This window comes from Mesoplodon bidens, assembly GCF_964165515.1.
Source record: "Mesoplodon bidens genome assembly, contig: HAP1_SCAFFOLD_980, whole genome shotgun sequence".
In the NCBI taxonomy this organism is placed as follows: domain Eukaryota; kingdom Metazoa; phylum Chordata; class Mammalia; order Artiodactyla; family Ziphiidae; genus Mesoplodon; species Mesoplodon bidens.
In genome coordinates, this window is record NW_027672175.1 from 1 (window position 1) to 26,804 (window position 26,804).

A 26,804-nucleotide genomic window follows, 5' to 3' on the forward strand; every position below is an offset into this window, starting at 1 on the left:
TGATCAGCTGCACACAAGCAAGTTGTACAGAGTTAGATGGCACTGAATGCAGTGACAGAGATATCATTGTTGTGCCTTTGGAGCAGTTTCCAGATGACTTCTCAGAACTCCGAGCAAACGCGGTGGTGGGAAGCTTGGCACATTTTACGATGGCTTCCACCCACTGCTGGGAACTAACCCACAGCAAATGCAAACACTTTTTATTTCTATGCAGTTCAATCACTGACACCAAAATCAGAAGGAAAAACTCAGTGACTGTGTCACACACGGCGTCCGTCTGGTTGAGGACGTCTTTGACTTCAGAATGCAGATGATGAATAACCTCCACTATATAAGCCACACCCAGATCCTTAAGATCCATGAGGGACTGCACAAAGGGGATGAACCACAGAAACGTGCTGTTATGAACACGCATGTCTTGACCGATATCTGACTGAAGCACATTAGCTAATGTTTCCATTTCTTCATACATGTTAGGACAATAATCTGGGCAAATGGCTGATCTCCACCCTGAATCCTAAAATGAAAGAGATACTGACACTCAGATAAACAAGCACCATTCATGACAGGTTTAACACAAAAGTTGCCAACAAGAAAATACACTGCTCAACTTTCCTGTGTTGATGTACATATATGGACCCCCAAGAAATTGAAAACAGTCCAATTTTGAGGTGAAGCTTTCATGAAAAGTTTAAATTTACAAAACCTCCATGTACTCTGGACCTCTTTCCTTCAGTTGGTTTTGATTTCTAGTCATGTGATTTATCTCCCTCATGCCATAAATGTTCTACCCTTCCAAAATGTACTTAAAAATTAATCTCCCAAACTGTGCATGCTCTCATTACAGACCATTTTTCCTCATGAGCTACTGTTCAATCAGAAACTGTTTTATGCAACAGTTGATTCAGAATAGCTACATATCATAAAATCAGCAATGCAACTAACCACATAAAACACTGACTATACAATATAAAGGCAATACAATATCATCTGAATTCTCAAAATGTTTTATACCTTTTTGGTCTTTTCAGGGTTATAATTGTATACCATCTGGCTGCAAGTCACCATATCATCTAAATATGACTCCGGTTCTGACTTGGTCCTTAAATATTAAGAACAAATAGAAATTACTGAAATGAAGGGTAAAAAGAAGAGAAAAATCCTACTGTTAAAGTCAATTATAGTAGACTTCCTCATACAGATTGTTGGAAATCCTGACACAGGAACTGAACGAACCTCACAGAGCTGTTCCGTATGTTCTGGATCTCTTTCCTGTAGCTCACATTGTTGATAATGGTTTGAAATGCCTCAATAGGATCAATCAGTTGACCCCAGACCTTAGATCCAAGACGATCCAGAATCACCATGAAACAGTGTAACGCTGGCCAGAAAGGATCCACACTATCATCTGAAACACAATGGAGTAATTTGCCAAATTACAACACAATTAGAGAAAGGGACTAAAATATATTGAGAATTAAGCATTCTTTACCTGGGTAGCAACAAAACTGAAAGCAAAGCAGGAAGTAATTTAAAGTAAAGTGTTGTCAACTACAGGTTTTAGAAACCTGGCAAACTTTTAAATAATGTCTGCATTTTTTTTTTAAAGCAATACACCTCTGTTAAGAAATCTTGTTGTGTGGAACAAACTGAGATAGTCCAGATAAACTCAACTTTCTCACCCTATTTGCCAACCTGAAAGAATCGTTCCTCCTCTGCTTCTTCCAGACCTTTATACTCCCATCCTTCAATAAATAACAGAGGTAAAGTAGAAAAAAAAAAAGGGAGAGAAAGAAAAACTTGGTATTTTCAGATCTAAACAAAGTCCATGATATGAGAAATCCTGAATTGTGTGTGTCATTCGGTTGGAATAAAGGACTGAACCCCTCATCCACTGGATAAGCAGAGATACATACTCTTTATCCATCCATTCTCAACATGGCTTTATTGTTATCTCCATTCCATCCAACTGGCAGGAATTCCCATTACTCACACACTCTTATGCCCGGTCCTTCCCCTCTTCTCTACATGCAGGGGCAAAACACTGCCCTGCTCAAAGACCTTCACTTGCTCCTTAATGTCTTCTAAGGAAATTAGAAGCCCTCAGTCAAGCATCTGTAAGATCTTACTCTACTCTTTCTTTCCAGATTTATTTTTGACACTCACATAAAGATACACCACCTACAGAAAAAAACAGATAGCTGGCTTTTTCCAAGTGAGAACCAGAATGGCTTCACTGTTAGCACCACCTGTCATCTTCTGCAGTATTCTTAGGAGGCAAGTGCTCTAACTCACCCAATTACTGTCAACCTTAGAACTTTCTGCTTTATTTCCCTCAGGGCTCTTAGAGTCTACTTTTTTTTTTATCATAGTCGTTCGTGTAGAACTGCTCATATACTTTTTTATCCTCTACTGAAGCTGTCTTATGTCTAGGAAGCTCTCAAATAAGGAAGAAAGTCATTAGTTAGGTGAAGACAATTATGGAATGTTTCTTAAAGAGGGGACTTCCCTGGTGGTGAAGTGGTAAAGAATCCGCCTGCCACAACATAGGCAGAACACTCTATGACATAAAAGACCCTTTTTGACCCACCGCCTAGAGACATGGAAATAAAAACAAACAAATGGGACCTAATGAAACTTCAAAGCTTTTGCACAGCAATGGAAAATATAAACAAGATGAAAAGACAACCCTCAGAATGGGAGAAAATATTTGCAAATGAAGCAACAGACAAATGATTAATCTCCAAAATTTACAAGCAGCTCATGCAGCTCAATATCAAAAAAATAAACAACCCCATCCAAAAATGGGCAGAAGCCCTAAACAGACATTTCTCCAAAGAAGATATACAGTTTGCCAACAAACACATGAAAGGATGCTCAACACCACTAATCATTAGAGCAGTGCAAATCAAAACTACAATGAGGTGTCACCTCACACCAGTCAGAATGGCCATCATCAAAAAATCTACAAACAACAAATGCTGGCGACGGTGTGGAGAAAAGGGAGCCCTCTTGCACTATTGGTAGGAATGTAAATTGATACAGCCACTATGGAGAGCAGTATGGAGGTTCCTTAAGAAACTAAAAATAGAACTACCATACGACCCAGAAATTCCACTCCTGGGCATATACCCTGAGAAAACCATAATCCAAAAACAGTCATGTACCACAATGTTCACTGCAGCTTTATTTACAAGAGCCAGGACATGGAAGCAACCCAAGTGTCCACCGACAGATGAATAGATAAAGATGTGGCTATACATACAATGGAATATTACTCAGCCATAAAAAAGAAACGAAATCGAGTTATTTGTAGTGAGGCAGGTGGACCTAGAGTCTGTGGTACAGAGTGAAGTAAGTCAGAAAGAGAAAAACAAATACTGTACGCTAACACTTACATATGGAATCTAAAAAAACAGGTTCTGAAGAACCTAGGGGCAGGACAGGAATAAAGATGCAGACATAGAGAATGGACGTGAGGACACGGGGAGAGGGAAGGGTAAGCTGGGACGAAGTGAGAGAGTGGCATGGACTACCACATGTAAAATAGCTAGTGGGAAGAAGCCACAGAGCACAGGGAGATCCGCTTGGTGCTCTGTGACCACCTAGATGGGTGGGATGGGGGTGTGGAAGGGAGACGCAAGAGGGAGGGGACATGGGGATATATGTATATGTGTAGCTGATTCACTTTGTTATACAGCAGAAACTAGCACACCATTGTAAAGAAATTATACTCCAATAAAGATGTTAAAGAAGGAATCTGTAGACCCCACTCGCTGCAACTAGAGAAAGCCCATGCACAGCAACAAAGACACAACACAGCCAAAAATTAATTAATTATTTTTTTCAAAAGTAAGTTAACTTCCTTGGGCTTCAGTTTCTTCTTTTATGAAAGTAACGTGCCGAGTTAAACTCTAAAGGTCCTTTCCAATTAAAAATTCTGACTCTGTGACCAAAACCATAAAACGGTCATTCTTTCTTTCCTCCACATCATACACCCAAGTTCTTACAGTGACACTAGTATTTTCAAAGTGCACCATCATCACAATAGTCAGCAAATAAAGTTTATTACCATCTGATTGCCTCTCCATGGCGTGAAGTATTGATTGCATAAAATCATTCTGTTTGTTTGAGCCCAACAACAGTGAATCCATGGTTTGCTCCTCAAGAATGGTCAGCAACATGCAGATACCTGTAAGATCACGTATAGTTTTCTTGAATTGATTAAATAAAACTGTTCTAATGTCTTCTCCAGTTTAGTTGGCAAAAAGAATAACAAGGCAGTAAGATGAAACCAAACAGTATCCAGTGCCTCAGACATTGAAGTCTGAGATATTCATATACAACTCCTCCTCCTAAGAACAGAACTTTAGACTGAATAAAAAGGGAAACTGGCACGAACCTGGTTAGAAAACCATTTCCAAAATGACTACCACACAATTTGCATCTCATAATATCAAAGACCCCTTAAATTTTAAGATCACTATATTTCAAGTACCAGTCACTGCCAAATATACACATGACTGTAAGACTCTGAATCAATGAAGTAGGACAGAACTACTTTAGGTCAATATACAACTTGATGAAAACCAAAGTTAGTATCGCTTTCTCCCAGGAAATATTTTACAGATGGGAAAAGAGGTATTAAACCTCTGTTTCAAGAGATCAAAACCCTATTAAGTTCAGCTGCTGTGCTAATACGGTAACATCTAATACTGCCTTAAATAAAAGATCTATTTGCCATACTTGAAAATGTACCTCTTACACAGATGATTTCTAGGATAAGAAATGTTTAAAGACAAGATGTTGTAATAGTCAATTTAATGACAGAACAAGAATTGTGAACTATGAAATCCTTTATTTAGCAATTTTGATCAGATTACCAGAAGAGATCCCTTCCCTTGCAGGATAATCATAAGAAATATTGGAAAATACTAATTATATGTGTGTAGGAACAATACTCACCTAACCAATAGTTTTTGTAGTTGGCAGTATCATACATGTGTGAAGGCAGAAGAATCAGTTTACCCTTCTCAAGGACAGAAGAAGTATCAATGTCTGGACTTTCGAAAAGCCCCAACTCAATAACTTTAAAAAGGCAAGTCAAAACCTCCTGTAAGTCATAATAATCATCTCTGTTCACTTTCCCCAAGTTTCTTGCTGTCAGGATAGCCCAACGTGAAACCTAAAAGTGTAACACATTCATTACTTCATTTAACACACAATTGTCTACAGAAAGAATACAGTTAAAATAAGATTCTCTACAGATTACAGAGGACACAAGATACATCAAATACTTTAAAAAAATCATTGCACCGTATATCTTAAACTTATACAGTGCTGTATGTCAATTATACCTCAATAAAACTGGAAGAAAAAAACTATCATATAGAATAAAGTACTTTAGGAAAAATACATGATTTTCAGACATTTAAAGGAAATAAACCAAAAGGTCCATGATGACAGAAAAAAAAAAAAGACGGAAGATACTAATTACAATTGAACTTTGAACAACACACAAGGGTTAGGGGCACCTACCCTCTGCGTAGTTGAATACACTAATATAATTCGAATATAACATAGTTGGCAGCCCTCCATATCCTGGTTCTGCATCATGGATTCAACTAACCTCGAACTGTGTAGTACTATACTACATGCTATTAAAAAGAATCTGTGTATAAGAGGACCCATGCAGTTCAAACCCCTGTTGCTCAAGGGTCAACTGGAATGCGACATGTGAACCTTACTTGATCCTGATTTGATCTAACCCTGATAAAGCATTTTTGAGAGAGTAACTTCCACTCAAATACTGACTAGAAATATATTATTATTATTATTATAAGTGTGTCGATGTAATTGTTCTTTTAAAAGAGCACTTACCTTTTTGATACACGAACTAAAGTATTTTATGGATGAAATGCTCTGATGTCTAAGATTTGCGGTAACTAAACAGGAGTAGAATACTGACCACATATTGATAACAGATGAAGCACAGTGATGGATATATGGGGGTTCACTACACCAATCTATTTTTGTATGTTTGTAATGTTCCATAATAGAAAGTTAAAAAAGGAAAAATGAAAAGAGAAACCTCAGAAGAAATCAAAGGTCACCTCTACATGGCGATATAGCATAGGGAAGTGATTTTAAATTTATTCTGCACTACAAACTGAATTTAGTGATCACAACCAACCTTAAAAACTAAATAAAATTTTTAAAAAAAATCAGTGGGCGTCCTTCATAGTAACAGTAAGTACTGTTTTGTGAAATGTTTAGGTCACGTATGTCTATATGTGTGTGAACTCGATGAAGAATATTTTTACTTAGGTTATGGGCAGAAAAGTTTGCAAAACATAGAACTAGTGGACAAAAGAATGGGCTCTATGCCAACATAATTAAGTAATGGATTTTAAGCTATCGAAAAAAAATACAAAGGAATCAATGAGTCTATAACTTATGATAAACAGATGAATAAATGAAGAGCAGGGAAAATGGCTCTTGATTATAGTATAATCAATGTCAAGTGCTGACTGGTAAACGTGTAAAGTGCTGGGGTTGAAACTATTTTGCAATCTTAGAAAAACTGGCTCAGGGAAGAACCATCAGGTAATGCTAAATTTAGGAGAACATTTTGGTGAGGAGTAAGGTATTTATGTGATCTTAGAGTACTTAAGAAATAGACATTGTACAGTGAAGAAACTGGACAACACCTCAACTAGATGATCAAAATTAACATCACCATGAGAGGCCGGATGATATGGCATGCCGTATATCTGACAGCCTGAGAAGGACATAGCATCCTTCACTTATGTAGTATTCCAGTTGGAACGTATAACCGAAGCCTAACCATGCGCAAGCATCAGACAAACCCAAAATGAAAAGCATTCTATTTTTTGTAAATGGGAGGGAGGCAGAAATGACTATTCTTCAGAAATGTAATTGTCATAAAAGACAAAGATAGGCTGCGGAAATGTTACAGATTAAGGGAGACTAATGTAACACAACTACATGTAAATCCTGATCCTGGTCTGGATACTGGAGTACAGGGGGAAAATGCTACAAAGTACACTGGATCACACGACACAACTGGAAAACAGACCTTACTGTGTCAATGTTAAAGTCACTGAAGTTTATAATATTGTGAGAATATACTTATTCTTAGGAAATATACACTGAAGTATTTAGGGGCAAAAGGCTATGATACATGCAACCTACTCTCAAATGGTCAGAAAACAAACAGCTTTGTAGTTAACTGAAAGCAAATGATAGAACAAATGGAGTGAAACATTAGTAATTGGTGAATACAGCTAAAGAATATACAGGTGTTTTCTACTTTTATTTATTTTTGAGAATTTTCTGAAAATTTTAAAGTATTTTCAAATAAAAACTTTAAAAAAAGCATTAGGGCTCTGGATCAGGCTGCCTATATACAAATCCCAGTCACCATACTAGCCTGTGTAACTGTGGTTAAGTCTCCTGACTCAGTTTCCTCACCTACAAAAACACATATATAATGAAGAATACAGTCATTCCTGGCCCTGCAGACCCAGTCACCCAGTCTGCAAGTGCTTGGCCCAGGTCCTGGTTGCTCAGCTGGACCTGCTTCCTCTACTGCTTTGCAGCTTTAAGAAAGCCAGTCCCGGAGAGCAGCTGGCTGTACTTTCTGTCAGTCTTCTTTCACAGGCAGGAAAGCCCCACCTTTATTTTAAGCACAGGCCTCGACTCTGGTTCTACCCTTGCCTGGAGTAGACTTGTAATTCTTATTATCATGCACAAACTCAGTCCCCTGCTACCTACAGCCACCCAGGCCGACATACAGGTTTCCACCATGTATCACTTTGTATTTCTGTTCCATTACTGGTCCAAAGAAACATTTACCCTTTAAAAAGTGGGACTATACCTTTTAGAATTCCACTTTTTGAATTCTTTTCTATCATTGTTTGGGTTTGGCACAAAGGAGACAGAAATTCACCACCATTCTGACTGGAAACCCCATTACCGTGTTCTTTCTTCGCCACTTAAAAAAAAAGCCTCTTTACTATCCTTCTATTGGCAGAGCAACCCTTCGTGGCTATTGTCTTAACGTTGTAACTCAGTTCTAGAGGCCAATGTGCACAGGTCCTACTGCACACGCTGCCTCGCCACATGATGTTAAGTCCTCAAACTCGAGCAATCAGCTCAAAGTCAGGTTCCAAGCCTCTGGTGTTGCTCTCTGCTTCTGTCTACCTACTGTTCTGATTCTCATGTTCCTCTTCCTGTTTGGCACCTAAGAACTGAATCTCCTTGTTCTCCCCTCTACCCCATCACCTGTTAAAAATCTCATCTATTAGCAAAATAATTATTTCAAGTGTTTTAACTGGTATTTCCATGTGCTTGGAGCGGGGCAGGCAAGCAAGAAAAGCAAGAGAGAACTCTCCTTCTTCGTTAGTTCAGGTCAACACACTGAAAGTTCAGGTTATTCCCTCATTTGTCTTTTAAACTGAAGCATCACCTGTCAGAACTGTTTCCCTACTCTTTTAACCCTCTTCTTTGAGCCCCCCAGCACCCCCTCCTGAACTACAGTAATGCTACAACAACAAGAGAATAACTTTGGCAAATATTTTAAACAAAGTACACATCAAAAACCTCTATTATAGTTATCTGTAATATAGGTGCAAAAATAAAATATCCCCTCTTCCACTGCCTAACACTCACACTCACCATTTCATTGGGATGGACCAAAAACAAATAGATCCCTGGATGTTTGTCAAAAACCTGAAAGGAGCAGTTAGCTTGTTCCATCCGGCAAAGTGCTTCAACGCATAATTCATCTAAATAGAAAAAATAAGGCAGTAAACATAAGACATAAATCTTATCAACGTATCAAGATTCCCTAAATTTGGCTCCTTCAGTTGCTCTGTAAGTAAATGAAAAGTTGCTCCTTTTTTTTTTAAACTGAGGCATAAAAATGCTGTAAATGTAGGAATGATATTTAGCTGCTGAAAGACCGGTAGGTTGATCATAGTGTGTGCCTATGAATTGCTCTGACTTTCCTAGTACAAACATCTTTTTTCACACTGGGCATAATTATCTCCAGAGAGCACCTTCTTAGAAGTATGGCTATAGGTCCAATTCCATTAGCATTTTACATTTTGATCCATGAGGACTTTATCTTGTACCACAGGGATAAAATCAGCTTTGCCCCACAAATGGCTATTTTGTCCTACTCTCAGTTACTGAGTAATCCATTTTCTCCACTGGTTTGAAATGCTATCATCAGCAAAGAGTAAATTCCCCAAATATATTCGGTTTACTTCTGGAGTCTCTACACTGCTCCATGAGTCTATCTGTACCAGCACTATCTTAATCCCTGTTGCTTCATGGAAATTTCTTCATCACTCTTTCAAAAGTATACTGAATAGACTCATACGTTTACCATATCAGATGAATCAACTTTATTTTGTCAAGCTTCAAAGAATATTGTAGTGACAGTGGTTAGCTTTGGGAAGGAGGGACAATGACTGGAAAAGTAAGAGGAGAGCTTCTGGTGTGTTGATGATGATTTGTTTCTGACCTGGGTGCCAGCTACACAAGTATGCTTAGTTTATGAAAAATCAAGCTTATATAGTTTTCTGGATATGGTACTCTTTAATAAATGTTTGAAAAATGACTTGTTCGAATTTAAAAATCTAGTTATTTTGAATTTATTTAGAAAGAACTGATTTATCTAATAAATCTTTAGATATACTTTTCAATTTACTGAAAATACAGAGGATAGAGAAACAAGTCAAATAACATGACAAGGAAGAAATCAGAAAAGTCCAGGAAGCACATTTTTCTTTAGGGCAACCATCTGGTCTCAGCAAGTCAAAGTTATGACAAAAAAATCTATCTATCTATCTATCCATCTATCTATTTATCTAACTATATCTATACCTGTGCACACATACGTAAAAGTAAACTATTCTGGATTAAAAGAGATGTAAGAAATATGGAACCAAATGGAACCAAATGCACAGTCCCTGATTGGACTCTAATTTAAATAAATCATCCAAAAAACACATTTTGCAACTACTGGGAAAATCTGAATGTGGACTAGATACAGTAGTGGGTGCCTTAAAGGTACTGTTATTTCGTTAGATTTGACAGATCAGGAAAATGTCTTCAAGAGATTCATATTAAGAAATGCAAATATAAATGGCCAAAATCTAGGCAGACATAATATGCTATGCCATTGTGATTACTGAAAACTACTACAGACCAGTGGTTCTCAACCTGGCGATTTTGTCCCCCACTGGCCCTGACCCCCAACTCCCAAGGGATGTTTGGCAATATCTGGAGACAATTTTGCTTGTCACAACTAGGGTAATGGGGAGAGCAAGTCACTACCAGCATCTAGTGGAGAGAGGCCAGGGATGCTGCTAAACATCCTACAATAAACAGCATGTCCCTCAGGAACCAAGATTTATCCAGTCCAAAATGTCAACAGTTCCAAGTATGAAAAACCCTGCTACAGACAAATTCCAAGAATGAAAATTAATTGAATGGATAGAAGAATAAATATGTGATAAAGCAAATACAGCAAGATATCAGCAGCTGTACAATCTATGTGGTGTGTATATGGTATTCACTGTGTAATTCACTTTTCTAGGTTTGGAAATGCTCAAAATAAAACGTTTGGAAAAAAAAGTATCCTAAGTATATGTTTAAGAAACAGATTTTCAATATAGATAAACCCAAATTCTTACAATTCTTAAAATATAAAAATGATACAACTGTGAAACACCCAAGATACTCACTAACACGCTCATGTAAAAGCAAATAAGGATATTTCAGTATTTCAAGAAGAGCAACTCGAAGCTTATTTTTAAAGTCTTCGCCAGTAAGGTCAAACAGCTGTGCCTCTCCATTGTTGTCTACTATATATAACTCGTCATCGTCTCCAATTTCTCCCTTCATGGCCTTTTCAAAGTGATTTATGAGACGTGAGGTTTCTAATTCCCATAAAACCTACAGGAAAAGAAAAACGGGCAGTGTGCTTTATATCTTATTAGCAACAAAATATACTGGATGTGACGATCCTTCTAGAAAGCCTTTTCCTAAGCATAAAAATTCAGAAGTTTAAAGAAGTACCAGGGCTTCCCTGGTGGCACAGCGGTTGAGAGTCCGCTTGCCGATGCAGGGGACACGGGTTCGTGCCCCGGTCCGGGAAGATGCCACATGCCGCAAAGCTGCTGGGCCCGTGAGCCGTGGCTGCTGAGCCTGCGCGTCCGGAGCCTGTGCTCAGCAACGGGAGAGGCCACAAGAGTGAGAGGCCTGCGTACCAAAAAAAAAAAAAAAAAAAAAAAAAATTATATTAGATTTAAAGAAAACAGTCACTGAACATAAAAGTGGCTTTTATGATACATGAACATGAGTACATAGAGCATGAGATGTTTACAACATTGCTCTTGCAGAGTTTTGTTATCAACAGCACTGTCAACTATACTCTATTGAAAAGGAAATGAGAAGTTGGAGCTTCTTTACACAAGCTGGGCCTTCTCTGACTTCCCTCCTACGTTCCAGCCATAGGTAATTACCTTGAAACATCAGCTTTAGCATAAAGGCATTGGTTAGCTTCATCGCTAGGCAACTTTGTAAACATAAAGTTTTCCTCAAAATGTTCATAACTTATCATCCCCTCCTCTCTTCTATATTATTATACGTAACTCTATGGTCTGTATTCCATTTCTCACCAGATAAATATAATAAACCAATATTCAAAGCCACATATTTAAAATTATATGTTTCACTTTGGTTCCTGTGAATGAAAAAAAATGTTTGTCTTTATTGATTTATAGCACTTAACATTAAAAAATGAAGAGAGGGGAAAAAAAGAACTATTAGCCAATAAAAGAATAACCCAAGCCATTCAGATACCTGGCTGTTAAGAAAGTCAAACACAACGACATTAAAACATGAACCCCAAAAAACCCCATACGTCACTTCATTTCATGAAACTGTTTCACATCAAAATGTCTAAAAGTGGAGGATTATAAAATTCTGCTTTAGATTTCAATTCAATTCCATCAATCAATAAGCATTTATTCAGCACCTACTATCTACCAGGCTATGAGTTACATACTACACGTATATTAGCATTCACAGTTTAAATCACGTTTTCAGTTCCCTGAATGCTTCCAACAGAGTTTAAATTTATTCTCTTCCTAGTTATCAAGCTCTGAAAAATACTGCCCAATTAATGTAAAGTACCTTATGTAAGAATGGCAATTCATCCCTTGCTTTGTGGTATTCCGCCACACATTCTAAGCAGTAGCAGAGGTCTTCATCAGCTGTTTGAAATTCACTGGAGTGGGTCTTGGATGCATAGCGTTGCAGGAAGTCAATGGTGGAAATACCACCTGGTGTACACCAACAACATGTGCTCATTCTGTACCTGTATCCAGAAAAGAAGACATGGAAAGACTAAAGAAAAAAAAAAAAAACACACAACACTTCAGGCCTATTCTGGTGGAGAATGGGTACATTTCCTACTAATGATCATGTCTTCAACTTACAATGTGCCTCGACCACATCCAGAACATTCTGCTGGCCAGCTTATCAATCACTGGCTAAACTCAATCTGAGCTTACTCGTAAAAACTTTACCTGTGACACATGAAAAATAATGAAATGAAAGCAGTTAGTAATAAACATCATAAGGCAACATACAGCTGTGTTATAAAGCCGGCTCAAAACTATACAGTACTGATGGGAAATTATATACAGAGACATAGAATTATCAATGTTTTCAAAGTACAGATTTTGGAGTGTTCTAATCATGTACTGGAGTCAAGTGAGAAGCTCAGGAAACCTTTCACATTCCCTGAGGCCCTGCTCCCGAAATCCCTGGAAACCTTAGAAATCCCCAAATATTAGTCCATACCAATAACAAAAACTCATATAGAGAAGAATTTTCTCTTGGTTTGGAAGTATATATACACATGACTTTGCACATGTGTGTATGAACTGCTGCCCATAACTCACTGCTCGTCAAGGCAGTATAAACTGTAATGGCTGCAAATATAATAGCTACAAAACTATTCCTACTAAGTTTGAAACGTACAGTTTTCAACTGTCTCCAATTTGGGGTTTTATACTACCATCAGAGCCTCCACCATCCAAACTCAAGTAAAAAGGGTTAAATGAAATTAATTTCAGAGATTGGTTCAAGATGGCGGAGTACAGGATGTGCACTCACTCCCTCTTGCGAGAGCACCGGAACCACAACTAACTGCTGAACAATCATCAACCGGAAGACACTAGAACTCACCAAAAAAGATACCCCACATCCAAAGACAAAGGAGAAGCTGCAATGACGAGGGGCACAATCACAATAAAATCAAATACCATAATTGCTGGGCTGGTGACTCACAAACTGGAGAACACTTATACCACAAAGTCCACCCACTAGAGTGAAGGTTCTGAGCCCAATGTCAGGCTTCCCAACCTGGGGGTCCGGCAACGGGAGGAAGAATTCCTGAAGAATCAGACTTTGAAGGCTAGCAGGATTTGATTGCAGGAATTTGACAGGACTAGGGGAAACAGAGACTCCACTCTTGCAGGGCACACACAAAGTAGTGTGAGCACTGGGACCCAGGGGAAGGAGCAGTGACCCCATAGGAGACTGAACCAGACCTGCCTGCTAGTGTTGGAGCGTCTCCTGCAGAGGCAGGAGGGGAGGTGGCTGTGCCTCACCGTGGGGACAAGGACGCTGGTGGCAGAAGTTCTGGGAAGTACTCCTCGGTGGGAGCCCTTCCAGAGTCCGCCATTAGCCCCACCAAAGAGCCAGGTAGGCTCCAGTGCTAGGTCGCCTAAGGCCAAACAACCAGCAGGGAGGGAACGCAACCCCACCCATCAGCAGATAAGCAGATTAAAGTTTGACTGAGCTCTGCCCACCAGAGCAACACCCAGCTCTACCCACCACCTGTCCCTCCCATTAGGAAGCCTGCACAAGCCTCTTAGGTAGCCTCAGCCACCAGAGGGCAGACAGCAGAAGCAAGGAGAACTACAATTCTGCAGCCTGGGGAAGGAAAACCCTATTCACAGAAAGACAGACAAAATGAAAAGGCAGAGAGTGCTTTGTACCAGATGAAGGAACAAAATAAAACCCCAGAAAAACAACTAAATGAAGTGCAGATAGGCAACCTTCCAGAAAAAGAATTCAGGAAAATGACAGTGAAGATGACCCAGGACCTTGGAAAAAGAATGGAGGCAAAGATCGAGAAGATGCAAGGAAGGTTTAACAAAGCCCTACAAGAATTAAAAGAAAAAACACCTAGAAGAATTAAAGAACAAACAGAGATGAACAATACAATAACTGAAATGAAAAATACACTAGAAGGAATCAACAGCAGAGTAACTGAGTCAGAAGAACGGATAGGTGATCTGGAAGACAGAACGGTAGAATTCACCTGCTGTGGAACAGAATAAAGAAAAAAAGAATGAAAAGAAATGATGACAGCCTAAGAGACCTCTGGGACAACATTAAACGCAACACCATTCACATTATAGGGGTCCCAGAAGGAGAAGAGAGAGAGAAAGGACCCAAGGAAATATTTGAAGAGATGATGGACGAAAACTTCCCTAACATGGGAAAGGAAATAGCCACCCAAGTCCAGGAAGCGCAGAGAATCCCAGGCAGGATAAACCCAAGGACAAACACGCCAAGACACACAGTACTCAAATTGACAAAAAATTAAAGACAAAGAAACATTACTGAAAACAACAAGGGAAAAACGACACGTAACATACAAGGGAAGTCCCATAAGGTTAACAGCTGATTTCTCAGCAGAAACTCTACAAGCCAGAAGGGAGTGGCACGATATATTTAAAGTGATGAAAGGGAAGAACCTACAACCAAGATTACTCTACCTGGCAAGGAGCTCATTCACATTCAACGGAGAAATCAAAAGCTTTACATACAAGCAAAAGCAAAGAGAATTCAGCACCACCAAACCAGCTCTACAACAAATGCTAAAGAAACTTCTCTAAGTGGGAAACACAAAGGAAAACGACCTACAAAAACAAACCCATACCCATTAAGAAAATGGTAATAGGAACATACATATCAATAATTACCTTGAACATGAATGGATTAAATGCTCCAACCAAAAGACACAGGCTCGCTGAATGCATACAAAAACAAGACCCATATATATGCTGCCTACAAGAGACCCACTTCAGACCTAGGAACAGTTACAGACTGAAAGTGAGGGGATGGAAAAAGATATTCCAGACAAATGGAAATCAAAAGAAAGCTGGAGTACCAATACTCATATCAGATAAAATAGACTTTAAAATAAAGAATGTTACAAGAGACAAGGAAGGATGCTACACAATGATCAAGGGATCAACCCAAGAAGAAGATATAACAATTATAAATATATATGCACCCAAAATAGGAGCACCTCAGTATGTAAGGCAACTGCTAACAGCTATAAAAGCGGAAATCAACAGTAACACAATAATAGTGGGGGACTTTTTTTAATGTTAATTTATTTATTTTTGGCTGTGTTGGGTCTTCGTTGTTGCGTGCTGGCTTTCTCCAGCTGCAGCAAGCAGAGGCCACTCTTTGTTGTGGCGTGTGGGCTTCTCATTGCGGTGGCCTCTCTCGTGGAGTACGGGCTCTAGGTGCGTGGGCCTCAGTAGTTGTGGCATGCGGTCTCAGTAGTTGTGGCTCTCAGGCTCTAGAGCACAGGCTCAGTAGTTGTGGCCTGCAGGCTCTGTAGCGCAGGCTCAGTAGTTGTGGCGCACAGGCCCAGTTGCTCCACAGCATGTGGGATCTTCCAGGACCAGGGCTCGAACCCGTGTCCCCTGCACTGGCAGGCAGACTCTCAACCACTGAGCCACCAGGGAAGCCCGGAACAGAAACAACGTGCACAAAACACAAAAGGATGGGGGCATGTCAAAGGGACATAATAGACACCAACCTGAAGAGCTCCCAGCGGCCAAAGCTGAAACAATCTGAGTAACAAAATAATGTAATATTGGATTATAACCCACAGTATAAATATACATGAATCCATACTGATACAAATGAATGAATAAACAAATGTGGGGGAAGGAACAAACTTTCCTTATGGAAGAATTGCAAATAATATATACAGATACTCCCCATTCCAGGAAGTGGAGCTTAATCCCACCCTATCTTGAGCGAGGGCTGGACTTGGTGAAACACTTCCAAATAAGAAAGGATGCAAAGTGAAAATCACACTTATGGTGGAGACACCTGGCAAACACAACCTCAAACCAAGTGATCAAGGTTAACATCACCAGTGGTTAAGTCGTGTTGGTAACCCCTGACACAATGTGATGAGGCAGGAACTTCAACTCTGCAGTATGCTTCCCCAAACCCACAACCCCAGTCTATTCATGCGAGAAACATCAGACAAACTCAATGTATTAGCCAAACAGCTATTAGCCAGTCTTTGACAAAAATGGAGAAAACCACACCCAAGGGAAATCAAACCAAGTGTTCTATCGTATGGAAACATTTTATTGGGAATTGGGCCAGGAAATTACCCAACAAAACCGGTCTTGAAAACTTGACCTTCATTATCTAATGAATGTATATCAGCCTGATGGGAAAAAAGTTACAAACCCAACTGTAAACCCAATGAAGTTCATTGCCTAACTGGATGATCCTAACCCATGCATTCTCATCAGGAGTGACATCATCCTCAAGGAGATGAAAACTGGTTAGTGGAACACATCCTACTCTTTTTACATATAAAGCACAGGTATATGGACATTACGTAAAGAAGTATATAATATATATTGGTGGGATTAAAATTCACGGGAAATTCATAGGAAAGAAATGTCTTAAACGTTTCCTTTCAGAGAGGGAGAAGGGACAATAAAAGGTTAAGAAACATGACCCAAGTCATTGAATACTTGGGTACAGAAACTTGACAATGTTACATTTTTGAATGCATTACCACCCAAAAATTCAGAGTGCATAATAAGCTCTGCTAATGGGAAACTGATCACATCTTGACAGTATTTATAGTTTCTGTACAATCAAAAACATGGATTTGTCTTGTGAACTGATTTTTAAAATTTATTAAATATTAACTGTATACTTTCTTCAGGCTTCTGAAAAGAATGCAGGGCAGCTTTCAACATTAAAGTATAAAGAAAAAGACATTTTAGAAGGCAATTTAGAAAGGGAGAGAAATCAAAACTTATGTACAAGAAATTTAATTTCAATAAGGCCTAATTTAGGAGCTTCTTGTAAAGTAGAGCAGAAAAATAGCATGAGTTACACAGTCCTTGTGTGAAAAATTAAAAAAGTAATATGCTAGTTCAGCTGGAGAGTCCTGCCCTTTCCTAACACTAATTCTAATTCAATTACATTTTTTAAGGGTGCTGCAAACTAGGGAATATGAAGTAACAGAATAGACACTATGTTTCTGCAGAATATAAATTTCACTCAAAGAACTTCTCATACTTGAAAAACCAGTAATATAATACCAGGAAGTTAAAAGTCTGCAGAAGCTGTGTTTTTCCAGTGATGTACTAATTCAACAAGTTTCACCCTTCTAGACAATGCAAGGACAGAAAATGAAACTCAGGGAAGATTTCTCAAACATCAGTTGTTTCAAGCTTGACTTGAGCAGGAAACAAGACTGCAGTCAACTGCAACTTTGAAAAAATCAAGGTACTGAAGTACAAATAAAATGTTGTATACATTTTTTTTTTTTTTTTTTTTTTTGCGGTACACGGGCCTCTCACTGCTGTGGCCTCTCTCGTCGCAGAGCACAGGCTCCGGACGTGCAGGCTCAGCGGCCATGGCTCACGGGCCTAGCCGCTCCGTGCAGCATGTGGGATCTTCCAGGACTGGGGCACGAACCAGTGTCCCCTGCGTCGGCAGGTGGACTCTCAACCACTGCGCCTCCGGGGAAGCCCAAAATGTTGTATAATTTAAAATAATTATTAACAGAGAAGTTAGTTAGCAAAATAAACTTTCTAGTAAAAAAAAAAAATTATGGAGGCTGCTTTTTATTTCACTCACTCAGAGAGCTGGCTTACTTCCACATTCCAGAAAGCAAACTAAATGTTCTCAAAGTAGATAGGAGGTACTGCCATATAACAGATAAGTGCCATGGAATTTAGAAAACAGAGAGAACAGTGCTACAGCAAATCAACAATAGAAACATGTTTCCATAGTTCCTCTCAAAGGCCATAAGTGGGTGTGGTTATGTTCCTAAAACTAAAATCATCATTGGCCTGATAGCTAAGCCCAAAAAAATCTGAACAGGGTATACTGAAATTTTTCTTTTAAGGGAAAACTGCTGGTAGATGACTATGAATCTTGCAAATTTTTGTACAATTCAGTTCTTCTGGAGGACAGTTTTGTTAAGTTCATCAGTGTTTTTACTGCTTGGAATCATTACTGAACTACAAATGGGGGAGTCCAGGGAATCCTCAAGCTGCATGACAGAAGTAAGAGCGGCTCCTGTGCATCAGAGAGACAGTATTTTTGCCAATAACATAGGATGCTTCACCAGAGGTATAACTGTAATTTTCTATTGACTTATCCAGGGGATATCATTTATCAATAATAGCTGGCCAGAAACTTCAAATAACAATCACTTTCTTCTATCCTTCCTAGCTAAACTTTTTGAAAATTTATTTATTTTAAACTTCTTCACAATTGCTTTTATTTATTTTTTTCCTCGGCCACGCTGAGCGGCTCGAGGGATCTTAGTTTAGATCCCTGACAAGGGATTGAACCCGGGCCACGGCTGTGAAAGCGCCGAGTCCTAACCACTGGACCACCAGGGAACTCCCCTTGAAAAAATAATTTAGATTCACTTCTTTAGCTCCTTTGCACTCTGGCTTCTACCTTATGTTTCACTGAATGTTTTCACAAAAGTCCCTAATAATCTCTTTAATACCAAATCCAGTAGGTTCTTTAATGGACTCCTCTAAAGCATATGAAACTGCTAAGCATGTATTCCTTAGCTACGACAACACACCATTCTTCTCTCACTTCCTCTACCCAGCCCCCATAATCATCTGTTCCTTTTCCCCCTGCTTCATATCAACATTTCCAAAGGTTTGTCCTCAGGACTCTAACCCTTCATTCAATATCCTCTTTGTGGGTGACAATTCAACCTATTTCTTCAACTACTATTTATAATGAAGCTTCCCCAAAGACTGAGAACGTAGGTAAAACTCAATGCCATGTTTGTGTTTCAGCTACTCAATAAATGATAGCCTAGCCTAGAATTCCACAAAGATATACAGCTGCCCTTCAGTTTCTGCAGGGGATTGGTTCCAGGAGTACCCCCCATGCACACCAAAATCTGCAGATGCTCAAGTCCCTTCCATAAAATAGTGGAGTACAGGGAACACAGTTGGCCCTCTATATCCACACATGGGAAACCCAAAGATATGGAAGGCTGACCGTACTCAATATCCAACTGTACAGTGAATCTATACTCACTTGACAGTTGCCTCAAAGTAAACAGGACCAGAACAGAACAAAGTCCTTCCCGTCAATGTGTTATCTGTCCTGTATTCTCTGTATCCACGGTATTACCATGACTTCACTTTTCAAACCAGTAACCTGTGAATTCTCCTATGCTATCCTCCCTTAGCCCCCATCTCTACAAGTTCTATAGAGTCTACCACCTTGATTACCTCTGTACTTTACTCTCAGTGAGACTGCCATTTCCTTAGTTCAATACATTTTCATTATTTGTCTGGATTACAGAAGAAACCTAAATGATCTGCCTCTTGTTTGATCCACCATCAATTCTTCCTCCAAAGTGCTGCCAAAGGCCAAAGCCAAAACCAGACTCTAAAAGCACAAATGACTCCTCTACCTTTGGCCGATAAAATTAAAATTTCTGACCTCACCACACAAGGCTCTCCATGACCTGGCTTCAGCATCATCTCTTGACATTCCCCCTCACTTGCACATCCTAAAATGCTTCCTGGTGTTTGGCATTACCTGCCTTTATGGAAGCTCTTCCATCTGCCTTGGACACCTACTCTTCATACCTTTGCCTGCTTCTTAACCCTGGATGTGCCTCAGACTCACCAAAGGAACTTGGCAAAAAAAATTAGCAAAGGCACATGGTGAGATACCACTGAGAAAATTCAGATGCGTTCTAAAAAAGACTCCACCAGTACGTCTGATAAAAAGCCAGATTTGGGGGACATCCCTGGTGGTCCAGGGGGTAAGACTCTGCACTCCCAATGCAGTGGGCCGGGGTTCGAGCCCTGGACTGGGAACTAGATCCCACATGCATGCCGCCACTGAGAGTTCGCAAGCCACAACTAAGACCCAGCACAGCCAAAATAAATAAATAAGTAAATATTTCGGGGGCGGGGGTGGGAGGAGCCAGATTTGAGAACTACCTCTGAGCATCATCATGCCTGGAGGCTTGTCTGACTCATTCCCTCCCTTCCAATCTGTCTTTGATGACTTTTTTCTCTATCCCCTCAGGACTTTGTACATGGTCTCTATCACTGCATTTACCATGTTAGGCTGAGCTGTTTACTTATCTGTCTCCCACCTACAAGCTCCATCCTCAGCAATTCTGCGTGTGTTAGGGGGCAAGGATCCGTTCTGTATTTTTTTTTCTTTTGTCTTACTCCTCAGTGCTTGGCACATAATAAGTGCCTGAAAAAAAAAGTCTTAAGTGTCTATTTAACAAATAACTGCCGACACTTCCCTGGTGGCACACTGGTTAAGACTCCGCGCTGCCAATGCAGGGGGCCCAGGTTCGATCCCTGGGTCTGGGAACTAGATCCAACATGCATGCCACAACTAAGAGTTCGCATGCCACAACTAAGGAGCCCGCCTGCTGCAACTAAGACCCAATGCAACCAAATAAATAATAAAACATGTAAACATTTAAAATTTAAAAAAACCAAATAATTACCTGGGGTAATGGCCTACAGCGAAGCCATCCTTTCAGTCGAGATTCCTGGGTTTATTTGAGAATGGGTGAGGATCTGCATTCATATATAACCAGACTCTGGGCCCCAACATTTCTGAAAAAGCAAAACAAAACAAAACTGAGGAAGTGGTTTTTAGACTCGCTCTCTCACCTGGGCTTCACATCAATCCTTATAAAGAACCACCAAATATTACCATTTGATGACAGGGCTCAAGCTCCCAGAGGTTAGACAACATGCCTGTGGATCTAACAAGGAATGAAGAAACAGTGCAACTGCCATTCTGACTCCACAGGGGGAGTGGCTCCACGGGGGACCTCGTCCCCACGCTGGGGACAGCGAGGCACTTTGTCATTAAGTCCCGCAATTAGCAGGTGAGTTCAGCCCTACGATCGTCAGTAGCTAACACCTCTGCCGCATTGACTGACCAGCCAAGGGTTCTTCTTCCTTCGAGCCTCGGGCCCGATTCCTTCTGGGCCACACAGGTCTTGGCACATCGTCGCTCCTGGAAGGTGGGGAGGACGGCAAAGGGCCCTCTGGCTGGCTGTCAGCGCTCCATCGCCTTCAGGTGGGGCAGGGAGGGCTCAGGTGGCCACTCGGGAGGGGCACACTCTCCAAAGGCACGAACCCCAGCAGGAGAAAGCAGGGGGCGCCGAGCGGACAGAGACTTTCTGTAGTGAGACACCCCACTCACTCCCACAGAAACTACGCAGCGCCCAGACTCAGAAGAGCTCACACGGGACGGCACTGCAGACGACGCGAAGGGAGAGGACCGGAGGGCGCCCCAATGGGCGCCGCAACTGTCCTGAGGGACGCGGCCGAGCTCACGCCGCCCCTACCCCACCCGCCCGGGCCTCACACGCTGCGACGGTTACACCGTGCGCACTCCCACGCTCACCGGGCCAGCAGCCGTGAGTTCAACGCTCTCCTCACCCGTCTCGGCCTCCCCCCGGCCGCTAACCAGCCTCCGCCTCCGTGCCTCAACTCAACAGTCGGCCGAGAACGGAAGTGCGGGCCTGCGATCAGTCGCCAACATCCGTAACCGACCACCCAACCGAAGAAGCCCCGAGCGCAGGACCCGCCCTCTGCGTGGCGTCGGCCGTCCGCAGGCCCCGCCCCGGCCGCCGCTTTCTTGTTTTGGTGCCCCGAGGGGCGGGGCGTGGGAAGAGACACGCCCGGGCTCCGCCTGGAGGCCGGGAAGCCCGGCGTGGCGTCACTTCCGGGCTCCCAGGGCCGCCCAATCAGGAGCGTCCGTGAGGGGCGGGGTCTGGGGGAAAGCTTGAGGCCGAGGTTCCACCGCGGCCTTGACCCGGATTTCTCCGGGTAGCGGCCGCCCACCGATGCGCCCACCCCGGGCGACCTGGACGCTTACCCTGCTGTCTTTTCCGCCCAGTCCTTTTTCTTCCCTTTTAGACGCCTCAGGAGTTTCAGCAGGGGTGTTACGGGTTGCGAAGGAATTGTTTTTCTCTTTCGATTTCCTTTAGAGACCTAAAATATAATATGTAATCAACACGTACTTTGGGGGAAGTATATACTTTGTATCATAGAAAAGGGATACATTAAGTATTGGAAAGAGGAAAAACAGTACAGAATATAACAGTAAAACCCCCTGGGAAGCCTACCCATTTTTTTTTTTCTTTTAACGCTTACTGCTGACTTCGACGATGAGGCGTCACCACTAGCTTATACTCTAATAGAGGAGACAGAAAAACAAATAATTACTAGTTCTGATCAAGGCTCTAAAGGAAAGCAGAGGCTGAGTTAGGCCCGATCCAGACCGGTCAGCCAGCGACGATCTTACTGAGCAGAAAACCCTAACCAAAGAATGAGAAGGGGTGAGCCAGGGAAGAAGTGGGCAGGGTCCTGCTGAAGAACATTCCAGAAAGAGGGCGTGGCTTATCGGAAAGCCCCGATGCCTATTATGGAAATTTAACAATCCCAGCGGGAGGCAAAGACTGTTATTCTCGTTTCTAGATTTTTCTCTGTCAGGCAGACTGTGTTGGCCAAATTCAAATCCAGTGTTTAAATACGAAAGTTACAAAACTGTGCGGAACTATATTGCACTATAACTTGCGTAGGTATCCTTTTTAAAATAATATTAATACTTTTGTAAAATAGGGATCTGGCTGGCTATTAAAAAAAAAAAAACTTTTTCTGAAAGAGAAGATGGAAAAAAAATCACCGGAATCTCTATTTCCCTGAGATAACCATTTTAATGTGTATCCTTGAAGAATGTATTACATACGTTTTTATTAAAGTAGCCATGAAAGGATATTTATAAAATGCTAAGCTACTCACCACAGTGTAAGAAACGGAATATTACCGTGAATCCTGAACAGAGGGGCTCCTCCATTTTACAGGGTAGCTTGGGCTAGGGACACACAGAAATGTTTTAACTTCTTATAAAATCAGAAAAACAAGTGGAATATTACGTTGAAGAAAATCTTTTAATATTTACCATTTATTTGTCTTTACACCAATACAGTCATAAAATATAAATTTTGGTATTTTTAAGGAGGAGAGTGCCCCTGAAGGCAAAAAGTGCCTAGGGCCACTGAAGCCATAATTTCATCCTGCTTTGGAGCCCGCTGTGGGTCTTTCCTTATAATATTACCACGTTTGTCTTTAATCTGTAAATATTTGAAGCTTAGCGTGTTTTTGAGCTTTATCAAATTAGACTGAATGCATTTTTCCGTGAATTGCTTTTTATACTCAGAGATTCATTGACCCAAGGTATGCTCAGGAGTTGTAGAGCCCAAAGTTTACACAACTTGAGGGGTGTCTTTAATATTTATTTGAAATGAATAGCAAAAATCACAACTTTTTTAAATGGACAAACCCCACAAATACTAAATATTCAGAAAAAAAATATTTAAGCTGCAAACACAACTCTATAAAAGTTATATATTTGGGCTTCATACACTTTTATCTCAGCAATGAGGTTGAAGATCATTTTCTATACAAGGAACACAAATGTAATTCAGTCTCTTTTCTAGTAAGATTGATGAAATTTTATTGTGTTTATGAACATTTCAAATTAATACTTCGTTTGATAATATGCACATTTTAGGATTGTCAAGTTTAAAAAATTTGGATCAAGCCTTTTTTCACAGATAAGCTGTAAGAATTCAGAACACATAAAGTTTCTGGTGTAATGATTGAACCTAAGTACTTGGAATTGATAACACATTACTACTAGGTTGTCATAGATTTTCTCATTTTTAGATACAGATTGTGAGTTTTTTTTTTTTTTTTTTTTTTGCGGTACGCGGGCCTCTCACTGTTGTGGCCTCTCCCGTTGCGGAGCCTGTGCTCTGGATGCGCAGGCTCAGCGGCCATGGCTCACAGGCCCAGCCGCTCCGCGGCAGGTGGGATCTTCCTGGACTGGGGCACGAACCCGTGTCCCCTGCATCGGCAGGCGGACTCTCAACCACTGCACCACCAGGGAAGCCCAGATTGTGAGTTTTATATGTCAGTATTTTATGTCAAAATTTCAGTACTTTTTCCAGTTTGATCATTTGACTCATTACTCATCATTATTTGGATCATCAACAATCCAAGAACATGTTACACATTATTTCTATTTGAAATGGATCTGTTCTTAATGAATTACTAAATTATTTGTTATATTATAATTTCTATTGACTTCATCATCATTAACCTTCATTGTAGCCTCTTAGTCCATTATTCTGTCAACTTTATATAATTTATAGACAATTATACACAATAAGTACACATTTTAGGTGTATGGTTGAGAGATTTTAACAACTCCATAATTTCATGTAACCATCTCTAATCATGATATAAAACATTTTCTTCCTGCCAGAAAAGTGCCCTTGGGACACTTGGCAGAAAATCTTCTCCCCATTCACCCAATGGAAACATTGATTTGACTTCTATCAACATATCTATCATCATAGATTAATTTAGACTATTCTAGAACTCTATCAATGGAATTATACACTATGTATTCTTTTGACCATCTGCTTTTGTTCAACAGGAAGTGTACGAAGTCCACAGATGTTACTGTATGTATCAGCAATTCATTTTTATTGCAGAGAAGGGTATCATTCAATGAATACACCACAATTGGGTTTTTTTCTTTTAGTCATCTACTGATGAATATTGGGTGGTTTCAAGTTTTCCACTGTTAATAGATAAAGCTGTTGTGAACACTACTGTACAAGTCTTTTTATGCTCATATGTTTTCATTTAACATGGATAAATATGCAGGAGTGGAATTGCTGGGTTACAGGGTAGGTGTGCCTTTAACATTACAAGAATTTACAAGCCATTTCCAAAGTGATTTTACCATCTTCAATTACCATAAACAAAGTATAAGACTGCCATTTGCTCCACATCCTTGTCAATACTACCCCTATTGTAAGTATTTTAAATTTCAGTCATCCCAATGGGTTAAAATGGTGCCTCATTTGTATTTCCCTAATGAATAATGATGTAGAACATCTTTTCTTTTCTTTTCTTTTGTGGAATGCGGGCCTCTCACTGTTGCGGCCTCTCCTGTTGTGGAGCACAGGCTCAGCGGCCATGGCTCACGGGCCCAGCTGGTCCGCAGCATGTGGGATCTTCCAGGACTGGGGCACGAACCCGTGTCCCCTGAATCGGCAGAAGGACTCTCAACCACTGCGCCACCGGGGAAGCCCTAGAACATCTATTCATGTGCAGATTGAGAATTAGTGTATCTTCTTTGTGAACTGACTGAGCTTTCAGGCAGAGCACAGAGGATTTTTAGGGCAGTGAAAGTACTCTGATATTAAAGGACTGATACAGGTCAGTATACATTTGTCCAAATCCATAGAATGTACATATCAAGAGTGAACCCTAATGAAAACTATGGACTCTGGGTGATAATGACGTGTCACCGCAGGTTCCTCAGTCATAACAAATGTACTACACTGGTAGGGAATGTTGGTAATGGGGGATACTATGCATATGGCGGGGGGCAGCAGCGGGTATATCAGAAATCTCTGTAGCTTCCTCTGAATTTTGCTGTGAACCTAAAACTGCTCTGAGAAACTAAAGTCCTTTTTAACCTTATGGTCAAACAGCTCAGACGTTTGAATGGAAATGGCAGGTAGGTAGATTAATATTTTAGCCTGGAGTTTGGGGGAGAATCTGACCTATAACTACACATTTGGGAGCCATCAGCACATAGATGTTATTTCGAGGCACCGGGAGAATGTGAAGAGTCCAAAAAGTCTCGAGGAACATGAGCATTTAGAAGTTGGGGGCAGTTGGGGGAGTGTAGCAGAAAGTGGTAATTGATTCTACCTGTATAGAATCAAAGATAGCTAATACTGGGCTTCCCTGGTGGCACAGTGGTTGGGGGTCCGCTTGCCAGTGCAGGGGGTGTGGGTCCGTGCCCCCGTCCGGGAGGATCCCGCATGCCGCGGAGCACCTGGGCCCGTGGGCCATGGCCGCTGGGCCTGCGCGTCCGCAGCCTGTGCTCTGCGGCGGGAGGGTCCGCAGCGTTGAGGGGCCCACGTACCGCAAAAAAAATAAAATAAAAATAAAAAAGATAGCTAACACCATGGCTTGTTTGTATGGTGATAACAATGCAGAATAGAGATGACAATTGGGAACAATTGTCCACAGGGGTATTTACCCTTTCAGCCATTTAAGGCAGGTTGAGCTAAATCCGAGCTCCAGACATGAGCCCAGATGGGTTGAAGACCATCCTATTTTTTGTGGCTACAGTGATGGCTCAGAGTTGGGCACAAGCTCTAATTTGGGCACTGGGAACGAAACCCAGGACTTAAGCAAGAGCTATTGTTCTCTTCTCTGAATGGCATCCTCTATTTAAGTAATAATAAGGATGCGATAACATGGGGCTCTATGAAGGCACCCCTC

The 26,804-nt window shown here is 40.9% G+C and overlaps 1 protein-coding gene across 1 annotated transcript; it reads right to left on the minus strand.

Annotated features, from left to right (window-relative positions):
• Positions 1-28: 28 nt before the first annotated feature.
• LOC308610519 (putative helicase senataxin) lies at positions 29-21,430 on the minus strand (the record flags this gene model as incomplete). Its single annotated transcript, XM_081259623.1, has 9 exons — positions 29-517; positions 1,015-1,102; positions 1,237-1,408; positions 4,073-4,192; positions 4,966-5,185; positions 8,701-8,810; positions 10,779-10,989; positions 12,232-12,444; positions 21,362-21,430. Coding segments are annotated over 9 exons (1,692 nt in total), but the record flags the coding sequence as incomplete, so codon positions are not given.
• Positions 21,431-26,804: the final 5,374 nt, after the last annotated feature.